This window comes from Battus philenor, unplaced genomic scaffold (genome assembly GCF_028537555.1).
Source record: "Battus philenor isolate CCGP_79_NKW_IND1 unplaced genomic scaffold, ilBatPhil1.0.hap1 SCAF_9, whole genome shotgun sequence".
NCBI lineage: Eukaryota > Metazoa > Arthropoda > Insecta > Lepidoptera > Papilionidae > Battus > Battus philenor.
The window spans coordinates 4,045,406-4,063,589 of NW_027181759.1; the positions used below are offsets into that span (position 1 = coordinate 4,045,406).

Below are 18,184 nucleotides of genomic sequence, written 5' to 3' on the forward strand. Positions count from 1 at the left end.
CCTAATAATTACTGATTGTAAAATTTTAGAGTAAATTTCAATAAGCATAACTTCTTCTGGCCATTTTGTGTGTTTCTATATTTAGCTATATTTACCAAATTAGTTAGTCCTGGTCACGTGAGAGTTTCAAGGTTCTCCTCCTTCTTTGTTTCATGTTTTGGTGTCACATATTTCTCGAATAGTTAAGTTAAATTTTCAGGAGTTATATTGATAAGGATAAAAAATAAAACTTCATATCGATTGAAATACATTTATATTTGTGCATCATTTCATACTCCCACTCTTTCTAAAATCTAGAGTGCACACACCGCAAATAAGGGTGAATGCATATTAAAATATTCTACTTTATTATTCTAGTAATTTTATCATATAATACCATCATAAGACATGTTAGGCGTCATTACAACAACATTTGCAATGTTTGCTAGGTATGGCTCGAATCATAGACAAAATTTAGATAATTCCCAATGTTTTACCTACTTGTACACATCTGTACAAAGCATCTATAAATATATGTATACAATGGTATTAACTCAATTCATTAGATCCGTTATAGAGTATTTAATATTATATTATATGTAAATCTAGTAATTTCTATATATAAATCTTTGTTTTCGTTAAATTCATGCTAAAATATTTTTATCGTATTGTTAACTAAGAAATGGTCACAGTATGTTATCGACATTTTATTCTTAAAAAATAATTAGACATCGTTCACGTTTCAATGGAAAAATTAAATTTTATAATTTAAGTAATAGACAATTTTATTTAAACACTCATAATTTGAGCCATATTAATTAATATTTGCTACATTTCTCTCGACATACATTAATTACATTTAATACATGAAAAAGAATAATTTACAATAGTATTTTTTTAGCGACGACGATTAAATTCCAGCGCTCTGAGCATCGATGGGTAAGAAAATATAAATGTTTTTTATTTACCTTTTCATTCACATTGTATAACTTAGTCCAATGATCAGATTGAAACCCTGTGTACCACAGACTGTGGTAGATTTACGTTCAAATTAATCAGATACTTCTGATAATCACCATTCATTATGTTAGCCGATAGACGCGCATGGAAGCTACCTCAAAGATTGCTACGATGACCTTTACTTTGTCATCGGTCGACCTAGTGAAAGTCAACCCAACACGCATCTACCGGCTCAGGGTCATCGTCCAGAACCTTTCGTCTATTTTCTAAACCCGTCCGAATAAAATTAATAAAACCTCTAATAACTGCATACTGGTTTTAATTTACTGTATCTATACAGTTATTTAAAGAAATAGTAATATAACGAGTGCCATTTACCGCTAAATATGTACTACAGTATTACTTTATCAACGTCTATTTTATATAGTATATTGCAGAATGTCTAAAATGGGAGACTAGTCGAATCTATTTAATTAAATATTTTCTAAGGAACATATTCAGATAAGCAATATATTTTACAGTGAAAAGCACCATAAATTGTTTACAAACATTCTCTAAAGTTACTCACAACTTTATACTTACCTATTTAAAGCATCAACAAATAAGAATATTGGCACCAAAAAATAAAACTATTTTCGTCCGGCGTCTTTTAATACTATATTTAGATTTATAATCGTTAAGAATTTAAATTAAATTTAAAAAAAATATATCTATTGATAGAGAAATATGTCGACAGACGTGTTATTTTGGACGTTTAAATAAAAGCGGGCTGTTTGGCGGAATGCTGTAAGGCGGCTAAGACGTCATGCTTGAGCCTGACGTACAATCTGCCTTTCCTCCAAGGATTCTGTAGTTGCAACGGTCTGAAGTCATCTCTGAGACAACGTTCTCTCGCTCCTATGACGGCTACTAGGCAGAAGTCTTGAAGTCTTTCGGGACCGTACACTGGTCCCGCCTTTCCTTTTAATACGGCGGCCATGTTCAGTTGTTTGACAACTAGGTCGATGACCTCTCGAGCGGAAGTACGCGGGGTAACGTGAAGCTTTAGAGATGTTCCCGCTGCTAAACCGGTTTCGTATGCTGCGAATACCTGAAATATTCGCAGGAATGCCAATTTAATAATTTATAACCAATTTTAAAAGTCCTAGCTTTTTTTTTAATTAACAATACTACTGCATTTCTTTTTCAGAACCATTCCCACTTTGTTCGATGTAGATTAAAAAAAATCTCAAATATATCCAAAATGAGTTATTTTGAACAAATATGCAAAAAGTTAAATAGGACAGTCAGTTAATTAAAATTTCACTTATATACAGGATGATTGGTTATATGTGTAAAAGCTTTGTAGTGGTGAATGTATAGCTTTTTCAACAACAAAAAAAACTCTTAAGACTTTGCCCTGCTTTTTGCCGTATGGTAGTTCTCAATATAATTGTAATTTAGTGAAATAGTTGTTCATATTTATCGTTATGATTAGTGATGTTTGTGACTTTGAATGATAAAAATAAAGTACCTGCAAAATTCCTGGTTGATCAGGCGTTCGTTGTTCATCACGTGGCTTTTCATCTAAATCTCTTTCGATTTTCTCTTCCGTTTTTGGAACTTTATTATTGCATTCAACATCTTCTTGAGTCTCCAGTAGCGGTTGTCGTTTTATACATAGATTTGGTTTGTGAAACAATTCCTGTCCTGTGTCAGTGAAATCGACTTCAGACTTCACGTTTGTCATGCTTTTGGATGTCATAACATTACACGACGTCCGATTCGGTGAGGGACGGATTTTCAAAGGAACCGATAATGGAGAGCTTTGGCTTTCCGAATCACTGGATAGGCTTTGAGCGGATTCTGAAACGTTACCTTTAATTGTTCTAACACTTATCATGCTGCCAGGATAAAAACTTTTGACTGTCAGCAACGGACTGGATGAAGTAGATACGCTGGGGTTGTTAATACTGTGAGGTCTTGGTTTTGGGTCGACATTTTCATTCTGTAATACTAGTGTATCTTCACTTTTTGAAGGTGGGAGACGATTGCTTCCGATACTCGTGTGAGAACCGGACGATTTGATGTCGAATTGTGAATTACTACTCAGATAATTGTTGCTTATTAGGCTAGATTGCGTGAATTGCGAATCGCCACTGCCTTTTCTACTATACTTAGTTTCTGGATTAAGGAATTGCGAAGTACTCAAGTTGAGGGTAGAAACAGATGTCTGTCGAGGAGTTGAACTCAATTGTTGTTCTGATTTGCTGAACTCTGGATGTAAGTGGGCGTGGTTTCCATTACCAGCTGGACCCGGCCAGGAGCCTCTGCCCGGCGATGTCTTTGTTATTTTACCGTCTCTCGACGGTATTTGCAATAAATCTACTTTAAGATTAGTATTTTTCTCGAATACTTGACTTTCGTGACTTTCCTGACACTGTGTAGGATTTCTATCTAAGACGTGTTTTAATAATATTCCAGAACTTGGTCCAGCTTTATCCTTGTCCCTCGCAAATCCTATTAAATCCATTAACCATCGTTCTGCTTTCCATACTATGTTGAGGTTATTTTGCAAGTCTTCTAATTTCGTTAATCTCTCTTTGGCCGTTTGCAGTTCCGTGCAAGAGAAAGCCTCTCGATGCGAATGTGCCGCCAAGGCGACGTCTAATTCTAGAACACAACTCAATTTCGAGTATTTGTTTAGAATACTTGTATGGTATGTCTGTAGGTGGATCATTTCGAACGCTTGAATGGGTAGGCTGAGTAAATCGCCTTTTTGTAGGAGTATCTCTTTTTGCCCAGGAACAGAGCAAGCTTGTTCAGCCGGTGGACAGATCATGATGAAACTGACGTCATTGTTGAGTTCTATGACCTCGAGGTCGTAGATTCGGTGGGAATTGACGGTTTCTATCGGGATGTCCATCTCTCTGAACAGTCTTCTAGAAGCGCAGGCTATTTGGTCGAGGAACATTTCTTGAGATTCTGATGGTTTCTCGTCGGCATTTATGGCGATGTTGTTTATCGTTTGTTGCTCTTCGGTTGTCGTTTTTCCTGACTGGCACAGTAGGTAATCCCATTCTTCACTGTAAAGAGTAAAGTATCCTTTTACTTTATTTTTATTCCGCACAACGCAAAAATACAGGGTACTTAATACACATAAGATGAGAACATCTAACAATGAATATACAATTTAAAAGTTGCAGGGAAACTAATGTAGTGGTTCATTAAATTTTTAAAAAAAAAATATTTTTTTTAATTCATCAGTTATATTTTCGTTTAAATATATTAATATATACTTACGCCGAGACGTGTGGATTTTCTCTCACACGGGTGTGTGGCGGGACATTGGGAGTACGCGCCGGTGCGACGATCCGTACCACTTCTACAGACGATTGTAGCTTGAGGTAACCCAGATAGAGGCCACGTGGTAACTGGACTCTTGACACCTAGATATAAAGATGTAAACAATTATTTCATAAGTATATAACTTTTATTCTATTTTGGACTCTTAGTGATGGCATCTTTCCTCTTTTTTGTAAGCGTGATAAATTAATCTTATATAACCAGTTTCACCGGATAAAGTAAAAAGTACGAAAATGCAACTTTTCAAGAAGACAAAGAACTATGTATTGGTAATATCTCAAAAATTTTGGCTACATAAAGCAGAGAAAATATTTATAAGAACATATATTTATTTTCGTATTTATTGTGAGCATGCCGAATGAGAGTAAAATTTTTACTTATAGCGTATAATCTTTTTATTCTTGTTTGTAATTTATCACCCACTAGATGCACCGACAACATAGTAAAGGTCGCGGGCAGCGCAAGACAGGTCATCGTGGCGATCTTTGGGGGAAGGCCTATGCCAAGTAGTGGGTGTTGAGGCATGTGGAGGTATCGACGTGGTGTAGTAACCTGGTGGTAGGCAATCTGTTCGTGCACGGAGGCCATGAGCAGCTCGCCCATGGTGTTGTCCTCGCTGAGCACGCGTCGACGGAGCTTTGCGACGGGCGCCCAGCGGGAGTTGAGCGCCGACACAGCCTTCGGAGACTTCACGCTGCACACGCACGACACCACCACCGTGCCGTGAGCGTCGCGCAGCGGCTTGTGGTATAGCTGCCCTGAGAGACCAAACCATATTTAGTAACAACATTTAATCGACTTTAATAAATCATTAAATAATATAAAGCATTATAGCAGTACGGAAGAAATATAGCAGTTTTAGTAACAGCTATATCAACTGCTATATAGCATAAGCTATTAAACTTTTAACAACAGCTACAAAGCAACTGCAGCTTTACAGAAACTGCTATATTGTATGTGCATGTTATTTAATGTCATTATAATTTTTAAAAGTACTACAAGTAATTTAAAAATAAAAATATTACGATTTGAAATCATAGGTTTACACTTAATTAATAATAAATCATTTAGTTTCTTAAAAATATCGCATGTTGCGGTGGCTTGTTATACATTGATCTATTGTTTTTATTGATATATCATACTAAAATTTTGTTGACAATTACAAGTAATATAAAAATGAAATTGATTTTTTAATGCACACGGGCAACTGTTAATGACAACATTATTATATCTCCTTAAATATAAACACTGACACAAAAAAAAACTTATAATAATAAGTAATTTCTATTCACGTGTTCGATTTTTAAATAGTAAATGTTGTTGTCTCTGCGTTTGGCACTAATCGGTGTGACATAGCTCTTGAAGATGCCCCGTGGAGGGGTGAAACACGTGTTGAGTGATTTGGAGTTTGCCGCATACGCATTTATCAGCGGGCTGGCGGGCGGTGCACTTTGTTGCACGATTACCACTGCATGTGCGGAAGTGGCTAAATATTGGTCCTTTTCATACTAAGGTAACGCCTGATTCCATTAAATGTTGTTGGTATTACTAACGTTCAATTTTCATTATTATCGTTTTAAATCATTTTTTTATATCCTTTTTCATAGATATCTTTTAAAATGTTTCCAACGCAAGCGTTTATTGATTATTTACCAAGGTCTTGTATGCAAAGCGCGGACTGCATCTGGGCGGCAGCGGTTAGGAGCTTCAATCGGAAGTGTATAGATGACGAGGTGTGCTTCTCCATGTCGGACCGCAGGGACTTTACCTCGTCCCATGAACATGACACCTGGAATTTACAACGTGTATTTAGACTCTTTGTGTACATTTTTTATTATGATAGTGACACTTTGAAGACATTGTTTTTTCAATATCAATTTTAAATAGTAGAAATTTAATATTCACTTGCCAATCCGCTGATCTATGTCGGTTAATTTTTTTTTGTCTACAGATCTTTGGTCCAGACTTCGTTAAAGTCACTAGAAGACTCTGTATTACGGCCACTTTTAACTGGTTCTATTAAAAATCTAAAACATAGGCCTATGTTCTACGGCTATAATCATAATGGTACCTTCATAAGCCAGTGGAAGTCGGTATAAATGCAGGCAGGGTAGGTTTCGTCCACTTCTATAACGGGTAGGAACTCCTCGCTGGTGACCAGAACTTTATCCTCGTGGTACACGATGCATGCCAGGTATACACCTCTGTAATTTATTTAACGCTTATTTGATAACTTGCATAACTTAATAGCAATAATTTATCATTGATAATGTGAATAAATCGGACTGGTAAATAGTATGAGCGGAAATCGGGTATAATTAAAGACATTAATTAATAAATTTTATTTGTTATAGCCTTTTTTATAGCGAAAATCAAGAAATCATTCGGAATTTTCGAAATTTCCATAATCTTAAGAATGTAATATTAAAAATTCTTAAGATTATGAAAATTAAACTCTTTTTTTTCTTGTAAAAAAGAATAACATGCTTATTTCTATTTTAAATTTGCTTCAACTGTATTTTTGTATGTGCAGTGGACAGATCATTATATTAGGAGACAATAAATATTAATGTAAAGATGAGTTTACATGCGTCTACATGAGATACATATACATGATACAGATACATGAAAACGTATCCTTAAATGGTTATTACTAGCTATGAAGTAAGTTGTGAATGTACGGATATTACCCCTGTCCAAACTTGAGATTGGGTTGGAATTGATTATAGATTTTCTCTTAAGTTAACTGACCTGCGCAGATTCTTCTGGAATTTGCTTGCAGCTGTGAACAACTGTCGTATCGTGGCGGTTTTCTTTCGCGGAAGGCGTGGAGGCGCCACGGGGCGTTGACGGGCGCCAGCTGCAGCGTTCGCCAGCGCTTCCAGCGCTTCGGCAGCGCCGCCGCTAGCGCCACGAGTGCTTCTCGAAGAGACGTCTCGCCAACCTGAAAACAACTATCCTATTCACATACTATACAAAACAGGTTCCCCAATTTTTTTACTTCCAAATTTTAGCTGATTCTGTTTGACCCCCCGGACACGGGAAAATACTTACTTATATATAACGAATATTTACTACTTAAAATACGGAAAGTAATGAATAATTTTTCAAGAAGAATCAAACAAATTCATGAAAAATCACAACCACACATTAAAGTCATATTTCGTATGCGTAATAAGCGTTTGAATGTCTTGACACGAACTGAATATGGAACACGCAAGTTTTTACAAGTACCAGTTGCTTAAATTCTTAAAATGTCTGCCTATAATTACATAATTAAACCCAATATATTAGTTTTTCACTACTGAAAATATATAAATTTTAGGGGATCCTCCTTACGAATTATGAACCCACATTTATTTGTCACGCTAAAATACACCCTCGTCGACTTTCCAGTGGACTTCTGGGGTTCACCTGCACCGCTTAGATAATTAAGTGTATCGATAAACATATGGATTTTCATTATTAAACCTGTTTTTTTAATTCTAGTACTAAATGCTGTATCAATGAGTTTATTATGTTTAGATTTTGTTATATATGATTTGTGGTTAAAACCATTTTATATATGATAGCGGCGTGGTACAAAGTCTAATTGCGACTTATATAAGTCTCTTTTTATTTTAATCCTACTACGATTTCCACAGTTAAAAATATATTATAATATATATACTTAAACCACAAGTTTATCATAATATTAATGATAAAACAAATGTAAAGTGATAAAGTTAAAATTGAAAGTAAATAAATAGTTTGTTTATATTCTACTTTACGTTACCGAATATTGTTATAGAAGAAAAACATTTTCCCATTGATGTGATTGTGATGGAGTAATTAGTAAGTGAAAACACAATGAAAAAATATTTTAGAATAATTGGCAAAATTCCGAAACACTTGACAAAGGTCTTAGTGTATAGACAATTGCAAGTTAGAACTGCGTATGTCATCTGATAGCCTTCACAATTTTAATTCCCACCGACAAGTCATTGTCAATTAAATCATTATGGATAACAATTGAAATTTTCTTGAACATTTAAGTCGATTATTACATTAAGTTTTATATCTCAGTGTCGTCTGCTACCAGAGATTCACATATAACCCTCTGTCGTGGCATTTATTTGACGCTGCTGTAGACGAAAAAGAAGTTTGTTTATACACACACACACACATATACCCGCTGAGTTCTTTTCGTTTCTTTTGCCAAGTCTGAGACATTTATAATTCGAACGGGGGGTAAACTGATTCTGATGTCAATAAGAGATCTCATGTATTTTGAAAAAAGAACATTTCACTTTGAATTTAAACAGTTTTTTTTTAAATAATTATCATTGTACCTTACAAACCAATATCGAAAGAGTTAATTACATACAGTATAATTGGTTACAAGTGTTAAAACTTGAAAGTAGACAATCTGTAGCTAGCTCGTTTGCTGTCAATTAATGTATGTTACACCCTATCCAAAAATATATGGTTTCAAAAATAATAAACACTGTAATCATAATATACGGTTGTCAAATATCTCCCTTCCGCTTTTTTGCTCTTTATTCAATGCTTTATAAAAAGTGTTACAGTGATCGGATTTAGTTCAAATATGCGCCGTTTTGTTCGATAATCTGTTTCCATCTAGACGGCAACTTCATAATACCTCCCTCGTAGAAGCCCCCCTTCTTATTTGCGAAGAACTCGGACAGCCACTTTTCACAAACTTCGTTTGAGTTCAACTTTACACCACCAAGGGCGTTCGCCATGGACAGGAACAGGTGGTAATCACTTGGCGCTATGTCCGAGCTATATGGTGGATGTGATAAAACCTCCCATCCGAGCTCCCGTAGCTTCTGACGAGTCATCAACGAAGTGTGTGGTCTGGCGTTGTCCTGGTGGAACACTACACCCTTCCTGTTGGCCAATTCTGGACGCTTCTGGTCGATCGCCTGCTTCAAGCGGTCCAGTTGTTCGCAGTAGATGGTAGAATTAAGCGTCTGGCCATATGGGAGCAGCTCATAATGGATGATTCCCTTCCAGTCCCACCAAACACACAGCAAAACCTTCCTGGCCGTCAATCCCGGCTTGGCCACTGTTTGGGACGATTCACCGGCCTTCGACCACGACCGTTTTCGCTTGATATTGTCGTATGTGATCCATTTTTCGTCGCCAGTCACCATCCGCTTCAAGAATGGGTCGAGTTCGTTCCGTTTCTGCAGATGGTTTAAAATGGTTTGGTGACTAACTCCCATCTCCTGGGCGATGTCACGAGCTGCCACATGCCGGTCTAACTCGATGTAGTCCATGATTTGATCGGTATTTGTCGTCACAGGTCTTCCGCCGGCTGGCTTATCCATGGTGTCGTTTTCGCCGGCTCTGAATCGTCGAAACCATTCCTCCGCGGTTCGAAGTGATAGAGTACCATCCCCCAAAACACCATTAATCTCACGGAACGTTTCTCTAGCGGATTTGCCTTTAACGAAGGAAAACTTTAAAATAGCGCGAATTTCGGCGTTAGTGAACTCCATGTTTACACGTCTATAACTGTTGAACGCAATATCCAAACTAATCATGCATAGCGTCGTTTTGTAGGTTATGTCAAGACCTTTCAAATTATGTATAGTATTGCCAGATACGAGCTCTGTAGCGCTTTGTACATAGTCGCGAAATTCAAAAGACAAAAAGGCGGAAGGGAGATATTTGACAACCTTTTATAACAAGAAAACACGTTTTCAAATTCGATTGACTATGTCTTAAAATTAATTATTGTTTACTATCTGTACCGCAGATTGTAGTGCAGTAGTTGTTAGTAGTAATTAAAATTATTTAATGCTTTTTAACCTATAAATAATAACTCTGTATAAACGTTGATATTTAAATAGCTAAATTCTATTACTATAACGCGATACAATACTCACTGCTCGGTACAACACTCCTCGGAACGGAAATGGTGAAGGGTCCCCAGCCTTTGATGTTGCCGGCGGAGGCTCTGAAGAAATACCGGCGCCCTCTGGTGAGCCCGGCAGCGAGTACTTTGGTGCCGCTGTTGTTCGCTGTTGCAGCCACCTCGCGGGAACCGCACAGGTTTGAGAAATCAGCTCGTGATGACCATTCCACTGGAACGACGATTAAAGGTAAATGGTCATAGACCATGTTTTTAATTTTTATTAACCTTTCACCGGTGGGGTCCTTAAATCTAGGTAGGCAGTGATCACATTTTCAAGTCAGCTAATTTATCAATAGATATTTGATTACAGTTATTAAAGTAGAGACTGCTATTTACACCTACAATAGATACATTAGGAACATTTTTCAAACGACGTAACTTTGTCTATAAAATGTTTAAATAAACATTAATACGTTAGGTTTGAACAAATCTCTCTTTAGTCTTTCTACTAGAAGCGTGCTACGTGTGAGCTTTTTCGTAGATATAGAGTAAGCGATTTGTTTTTTTTTTCTCTCTATCTCCCTTTAAAATGGGTATGTGTGGACGACAGGCGCTCTTGGTGTTGTGAATGTTTTCTTATTTACCCATAGCCCTGTCATGTAGCGAAAATGGAGGAACATTGTGCGTGAAAGTTTTAGTCGATACAAGTACGACTAAACTGGCCTACTTGAATTTTCTACACTATAAAAATATTAGCAAAGTTCATGCTTACCTTTAAATTTAGTAACGATAGGTGGATCTCTTTGCCCTGGTTGTGTATAATTAGTAGATAGTCGTTGGTCTCGAAGCCTGACGGTCACCGCGTGAGCTCCACATACTTCTAGCTCTGGAGGCGCTGGTCCGCCGGGAAGCCTTGCCTGTTGCCAGCCCAGCAATAAACGCCTGCGGATTAGTTAAATATTTTTTTTAATGAAAATTAATATTTTTATGAAAAAGACTCTTTCATCACGATATCAGCCGATTGACGCCAACTGCCAGCACATGCCTCCCTCAAAGTTTGCCACGATGACCGGTCTTGCACTGCGTATCATTATATGAGAAAAAATATTGCAATAATATTAGCGGTAGGCTCTATCGGCTGAAAAGAAGAAGGACACAACACCAGTATTTAGTGAGCGGCTGCCCGCTCCCTAACCGCGAACAGTGTGGGCGGACCGTGGTTGGATCCGGATCCCTCTTCGGCTCGCCTGTGGTCCACGCTGCCATCCTAACCCGTAAGCACACTTCAGCAACACACCCCGTCAATCCGTCCGAATCTTTCTCATTTGATATAGAACCGCAAGATATTAACACGTTATTTCATTGGTTTCATAAATATTTTAATAAGGCATTTTATAACGTCTTTCTTTTATAATTAAATTGCTTGTAAATGTATAAAACTTCTTTTATTAAGTGTACATTTATCCATCGCAATGTACACATTTACATCTTTTTTGTTACAATTATGGTGTATCACGTACACTATGATATATATGGGAACTGTCTTAAACCTAAGACACAAGCTAGGCCTAGTTTATAGATGACTTGATCATATCATATATTAACAACTTATACATAATATAACTCGTGTACAGTAATATTTGTTAAGTACTATAAAAAAGCTAGCTTTAGTAGTCAAACTCAATACACATTTTATTGTTTGTATGTTTTCTTCCAACCGCCATCTAGTGAAATTAATTTATAATATTTCTGTTAAACAATAAAAGTTTATAATCATCTTACGAGGAAAAATAAGTTTAAGTCACATTTTTAATAAACATTTAGAGCAGCGTTTTCCAACGTGCGGCTTACGCCCCACATACCCCACGCCATTCGCAAGTGGACTCGACACGAATTTAACCCTTTTGCTTTAATATAAAAAATTTGTACGTTACACAGAAGTGCGTGAAAATTTTGGAAAGGCCAACGCGTGACACATAAAAGGTTAATAATTATAGTTCAGAGCCTACTTAAGTAAAATCCTGTAAATTTAAATTAAACTGTGTAATTTTAGTTTGGTAAGAAAAACATTTGAAAATTCCTTACTTGAGCGTCCTAAGCCTTCTCTCCCAATGTTGAGCTTGCTTATCTTTCTCCGAACCAGTACCACCGGCACAGCCCGTTGTACCCGCTTGACCACCCGCCGAAGATCTGCCAGTCAAAATACATACTTTTGTTTTATGATACATACTTAAGGCGCTGGTGCGTCTGCCTTTGCTTAAAAACTGGCAAAATCCGTACACTTGAGCCGTATGATGTCTACCGCTGGACATATGCCTCCTTCATAAATTTCTAATAGATAATGGAAGTGGCCTGGGTCCAACGTCTTCTGACAATCTTAACTAGGTCGTTTGTCGACATTTTAAGCGGATGTCCTACGCTGCGCTTGTCAATCCGTGGTATCCACTCTAGCAACTTAGGGTCACAGGGGTTATGTGTTTTGCACGCTATGTATTAGGGGGACGGGAATGTAATGTCGCTTCTGTCGACATATTTCACACAAAATCGATTGATTTTCACCGCTCCGGCATCGACAATTTGTATACTAGATGGCAAAAGGTTGTTGATAACGAGCATCAACATATTGTTGATTAGAAATAAAAACTTGTAAATTATGTAGTGGTGTGAAATTAACTTAAGAAATCGATATTACTTTCTGGTCCCCCTAATATTAAAGCTATATACTAAAAATAATTGATTGCCTATCTTCGTCCTTATTTATTATTGAAAACTTGAACTCGCTTGGCTTTTTATTATTTTTAAAACTAAAAAGATCATAATAAGCAGTTAAGCTTGTGGTTCTGAGGTATGGTTATATTACCTAGTACAGCTATCTTCTCGGCAATCTCTCTCTGGATTGCAACCGCCAAAGTCGTGCAGCCGCGACTTAGCCTCGCACGACAGCCTTCTTAAGTGAGCCCCTAATGATTCCGGACATTTAACTGTGAACATAGATTATTATCATTATCAAGTTATAAGAAAGCTAAGTTCACAGTGACCACACATTCACATGCCAATATGAAGAATACCAGGCTCATGTGAAGTTATATATATATAAAGAAATTCAAAATAAAATCGACTTGGAGTTTGAATAAAAATACCTTTTAATGTACAATAATAAAAGGGTCGTTTAAAACGTATTAGGGATCGTAAAAGGATTGAAAGCGACCAGTCGTCTGTCAATCAGGCGATAGTAAACAGAGAAGAAAACAAACAAATCAGTGGCAGTCGTAATAAATGCGCTTCCTCTGATAAATCGACGGATAAGGAAAACTGTAGCCTGCTATCGTCAAGCGCTGGTACTATTTATCACGGCACGACTGACACGCGACTATGATTAGATTAGACAGGAAGTTAAGATACGAAAGAAAAAAAAGTCTTATATAAATACAAAGATCTGCGGTCGAGAACTGTGGCTTATTATTGAAGGACACGGACTCATTCTCGACAGGTCAACGCTTCCTATCAATTTTATTTAACAAATATGTGGTTACAGAAATACATTATATACAGGGTGTTTTTATAAGTGTAAACATTTTAAAAGGGTTGAATATATAGCTCTATTACAACGTGTAGCTTTGAAAGCAGTTAAGAATACAACTTTAATTATTGTGTTTGAATTATGACGAAACCAAAGGATGATAATATCATGCATCGTATTCTATTCACAACCTCCCCCTTCCCCCTTCCACCCACGACCTTGTACAAATACACACGAATAAACACACAAACTACATCTCATACACAAACTTTTGGTCAATTATGTAAGCGTTAGTTTTATGTAATATATAACATGGTTTAATATGGTCTTAAATCGCTTAGTCAGATGTTTCATGGGGTGTCTAGCTGTGGGTGTCCTTAAAAGGACCCCTGCTTGAGCTGTCACTCGGTACATGTTTAATATTCGATGCGAGGATACTGAGTTACCAAGGCTTAATATGTTTTTATGATTCAGATAAGATCGTAAAAGATCGAACCTAGAGTCGATCGGGTTCTAATATTGGTATAAAAAGAATACTGCACAGCATATATGACGAAATACATCAAGGAAAGTGAAGCGAGCAGACCAAAATATATTTTAGGTCCAACGACATGCAAAAGGGCATGCATTACTTGGGACACGTTCTTCGATACCAACGATACAATCTCCTTCAACTTATCATGATGGGAAAGGTCGCTGGTAAAAGGAAGGTTGGTAGGAGAAAGAAGTCGTGGCTTCGTAACATTAGAGAGTGGACCGGAATCGCCAGCGCTGCTAAGCTATTACGCAGAACCAAAAATAAGGAAGAGAACAGGAAGCTGATAGCCAACCTCCACTAGTTGGAGAGGCACTTCAAGAAGAGAAGACATGCAAAAGGCAAATTTCTCTTTTGTCATCGTTTCAGACCTTCGGTGCCTAGTGGAAGACATCGGCCTGCCACAAAGATATCTATGGAGGAATATATCGTAATCGCCACGCTTTTTAGGGGGTTGGTGATCACAGTGGTATATCATGGTACGTAGAGGACGCTGCTGCCTATCCACTGGAAACTTTTATATTACCTGTGGCAATTTTATATAATTAATGCACAAAGTGTGAATTCTCAAGTCATAGCCCTTGACCGTTTAGCTACTCCTGCTAGAATCAATATTTAAAAATTTGGTTGTAATATAAAAACATAATAAATTATTTATTTACATGGGAACACTGAACTATTTGTAAAAATCAATATTCATATTCCTAGTGTTAACAAGATCCATTGCTTTTTTATATTATTATCTGATTCTGAGATTTGTTTGCATGTGCGTAACACAAAGTGACAGCTATCCGATCACTTTTTAAAATCTTAAAAGTGATAGAGTACTTCCTGTTGTTCAATACGTGTATATTTCTCTGATTATTCTGTGCGTTCATTTTAATCGTCTATCAGAGATGTCAAGTAATACAGGTAATAAGTATCCTGCATCCTGACAAGATCTTCTGTTCACCTTTTGGGAGAATGTCCTAAGCTCTGATAAAAACGATCAATCAGGGTACTATAACATTTTTTGATGCACTTTTATAGTATTGTTACACAAGAACTATGAAAGCATCTAGCTTTGTACGTATATTAATTAATGTGTCTGTCTGTACTCAGAATATTTAAACACCGTACATCTAATCGCTGAGAAAATTTTGTAAGTTATTCGTTACATTCTCTGGAAGGTTTTTGTAAAAAACAAAAAGATTTTTTAAATTAGTTTGGCGTATAAAAACTGTCCTTTTGACTCAGATTTTTAATTAGATGCATAATACAGTAAAGCTTGATAGGGGTACACCTAATATTAAATGAAATTTTAATCTCGCAAAATGCGGTAAATGCGGTGTGCTATAAGGTAAAATATTACTTTTTATTATTCATTTTTGCTTTACTTCATAAGAAACGTAAAGTAGTAAATCGGAAAGAAAATTTTAAACACGACGCGAAGCAAATTTGTACCCATTGAAATTCTTTAAAACAATATTTAGTGTGAAATGTAATGTTTGAAATTTACATTACATGTTATCATTATTGTGGCAATAGAATCCTAAAGAAGCGTGTTTCATACTTCCCAAATAAGTTGTTCAATAATTCAAATAACATTTATTATATACACGGTAATTTGTAATAGGTATAAAAGGAGTGAATGTATACTTCATTTTCTGTCAATTATGTATTGTACAGCGTTTCCAAAAATCAATGGCTTCAGTAAATATAATAATAAATGGCGTACTGAAAATTTAGTAAATAATCGTTGTCGAAATTCGATTAAATACATATTAAAATTAGTTATTATTAACTATCTGTCCCAGGACTGCAAGAAGTTATTGGTTTTTCGTAATACAATATAAAAAAAATTGCAATAGTACTATAGTAATAGTATATAGTACTTATAAAGACAGATTAGAAATAAACGTTAAACTTTTAAAGATTTTCGCTAATAAATGAGATATACATTCACTGATTTAAAGCGTATGAACCTATAACAATCAACCTGTACATAAAAATGAATTCCCTTTTCCTATGGTCACGCTGTGATATGAGAAAGACTACCGATTTATTTTTAAGTTTGTAGGTAGCAAGTAGGCAGGTAAAATACGTATGTAAACAAAGAATTATATTTCTGTGGAATTTCTCTTTTCGATGCACCGCTCACGATGACGTAATGTCGCTCCTATAAATTTAATAATACTCACAAAAAAAAAATTTTGAGCTGCTATTTGAAAATTGTCAGAAATTATAATGATTATTGGAATTTTCGCATTTTTAATCACAACCTTCGCGTGTTTGACAGTTCGCTTTGAAATTCATATGCGTTTGACAGTTCACGAAGAAATACAACCGAGAAATGTACGATTAAAATATAAACGGATATTTAAAGTAACAAAATATGTGACTTGTATAAAATATTACATTGTCTGTACAACCTTAATCTTTCGTTACAGGATACTGTCTAAATGTTAGTTATCATGAGTCTTTACACCAAAATAACAATTAATTTCCTGCGGAAAATTTATTCTATTAATTTATTATCTACGATGTCTTACCACGTAATAAATTAATGACTTTTAAATTTGTTTGCAAACGCCGGCGTACGTGCCAAATGTACAAAGAAAAGTAAATTATCATAAATCATATGAGTTCGCAAGCGACATGAATGATATCTCGAGTTTATGTGACTTTTTATTCAAATCTTATTAAATATTTATCTGTGGTTTAGTTAAAATAATTTGTAAATTACATTGATGATAAACACTTATATAAATATAAATAGTATATTTATAAAGTTGTTTCATAGAGCGCAATTAAAATGTTTTTTGTCTAATTCTTGAAGTCCGTTCTACACTTTTTTTTTGTTAAAGATAACAATTTTTGTTAACAATTAGTTTAATTAGAAACTTGATTTTACGCAACTTACAAATAACATTTTGTTAATTGTTTAAAATTAACAGATTGTTATCTTTTAAAGATTCAGATTATATATCAGAATGACTATATGTACCAATAATAATAAAAAACTTGAAAAAAAAACACGCATTGTAAAATAAATTGTCAATATGCTGTATATAAAAAATCATTACTTAAAACACACACGAAATAGATACGGTTGTAGTGTTGTATCTATTGATGTGATCTTTTACAGTTTCATCGGAATTGAATGGTCCACGAACTTAACAAAATGAAACTAGCTACATTACACCAGTTGAACGAAGAAGTTCACACGAAGGTCTCTACGCGTGTGAGTGCAAAGTGTAATACGTGCGGTATATAGTTGCTAACTACAAATGTTTGGGTAACTCACTGTTAACACCACCCACCTCCAGGTAGAAAATACTTAACAAAATCATCATCATTAGTTTAGTTTTAGAACGTCAAACGCTGGACATAGTCTACCCCCTAGATTTCAAATAAGACCAGATTAAATCGATCTACATCCAGAGTTTTACGATGACAATCTTGCAGGTGGACCGTTCCATGCTGTCCTTGCTTGTAGACACGTTTTTTTTGCACGATTTACAAAAGATAGAAAATTAAAATATTTTACTGTATACCCTTTTTCGATTATAAATAGGCTTTCATTTGTAAGAAAACGACCAATATTTAGCCACTTCCGCACATGCAGTGGTAGTCGTGCAACAAAGAGCACCGCCCGCCAGCCCGCTGATAAATGCGTATGCGGCAAACAATGCGAATCACACAACCGCCACCGCCAAATCACTCAACACGTGTTTCACCCCTCCACGGGGCATCTTCAGGAGTTATGTTACACCGATTATTGCCAACCACAGAGTCAGAGGCTTTCATTTTTAAAACACGTTGTTACTAATTCATTTGTAAAGTACATAGATACTTTAATATATAATTCGATTGGGATTACCATGCGTAAATAATGGCGATTTGAATTTGAATACTGCATTAAATTAAGCTACATATAATAAGCTATAAATAAGGGCATTGTTTGAACGCTACCAGCGACGTGGGATAAATTGTCGAT

General features: G+C 35.9%; 1 protein-coding gene across 2 annotated transcripts in view; it reads right to left on the reverse strand.

The window, feature by feature from the left end:
* Positions 1 to 236: 236 nt before the first annotated feature.
* Positions 237 to 18,184, reverse strand: part of wake (wide awake) — an 80,853-nt gene continuing 62,905 nt past the window's right edge. For both annotated transcript variants that reach the window (XM_068776082.1, XM_068776081.1), the window contains 11 exons: positions 13,011 to 13,131; positions 12,236 to 12,340; positions 10,923 to 11,092; positions 10,182 to 10,379; positions 7,036 to 7,228; positions 6,356 to 6,488; positions 5,938 to 6,073; positions 4,837 to 5,042; positions 4,222 to 4,367; positions 2,453 to 4,004; positions 237 to 2,029 (listed from right to left, as the gene is read on the reverse strand). In XM_068776082.1, coding sequence (XP_068632183.1) covers positions 1,694 to 2,029; positions 2,453 to 4,004; positions 4,222 to 4,367; positions 4,837 to 5,042; positions 5,938 to 6,073; positions 6,356 to 6,488; positions 7,036 to 7,228; positions 10,182 to 10,379; positions 10,923 to 11,092; positions 12,236 to 12,340; positions 13,011 to 13,131 — 3,296 coding nt within the window. In that variant the 3' untranslated portion in view covers positions 237 to 1,693. The remainder of the gene's footprint in view (positions 2,030 to 2,452; positions 4,005 to 4,221; positions 4,368 to 4,836; positions 5,043 to 5,937; positions 6,074 to 6,355; positions 6,489 to 7,035; positions 7,229 to 10,181; positions 10,380 to 10,922; positions 11,093 to 12,235; positions 12,341 to 13,010; positions 13,132 to 18,184) is intronic.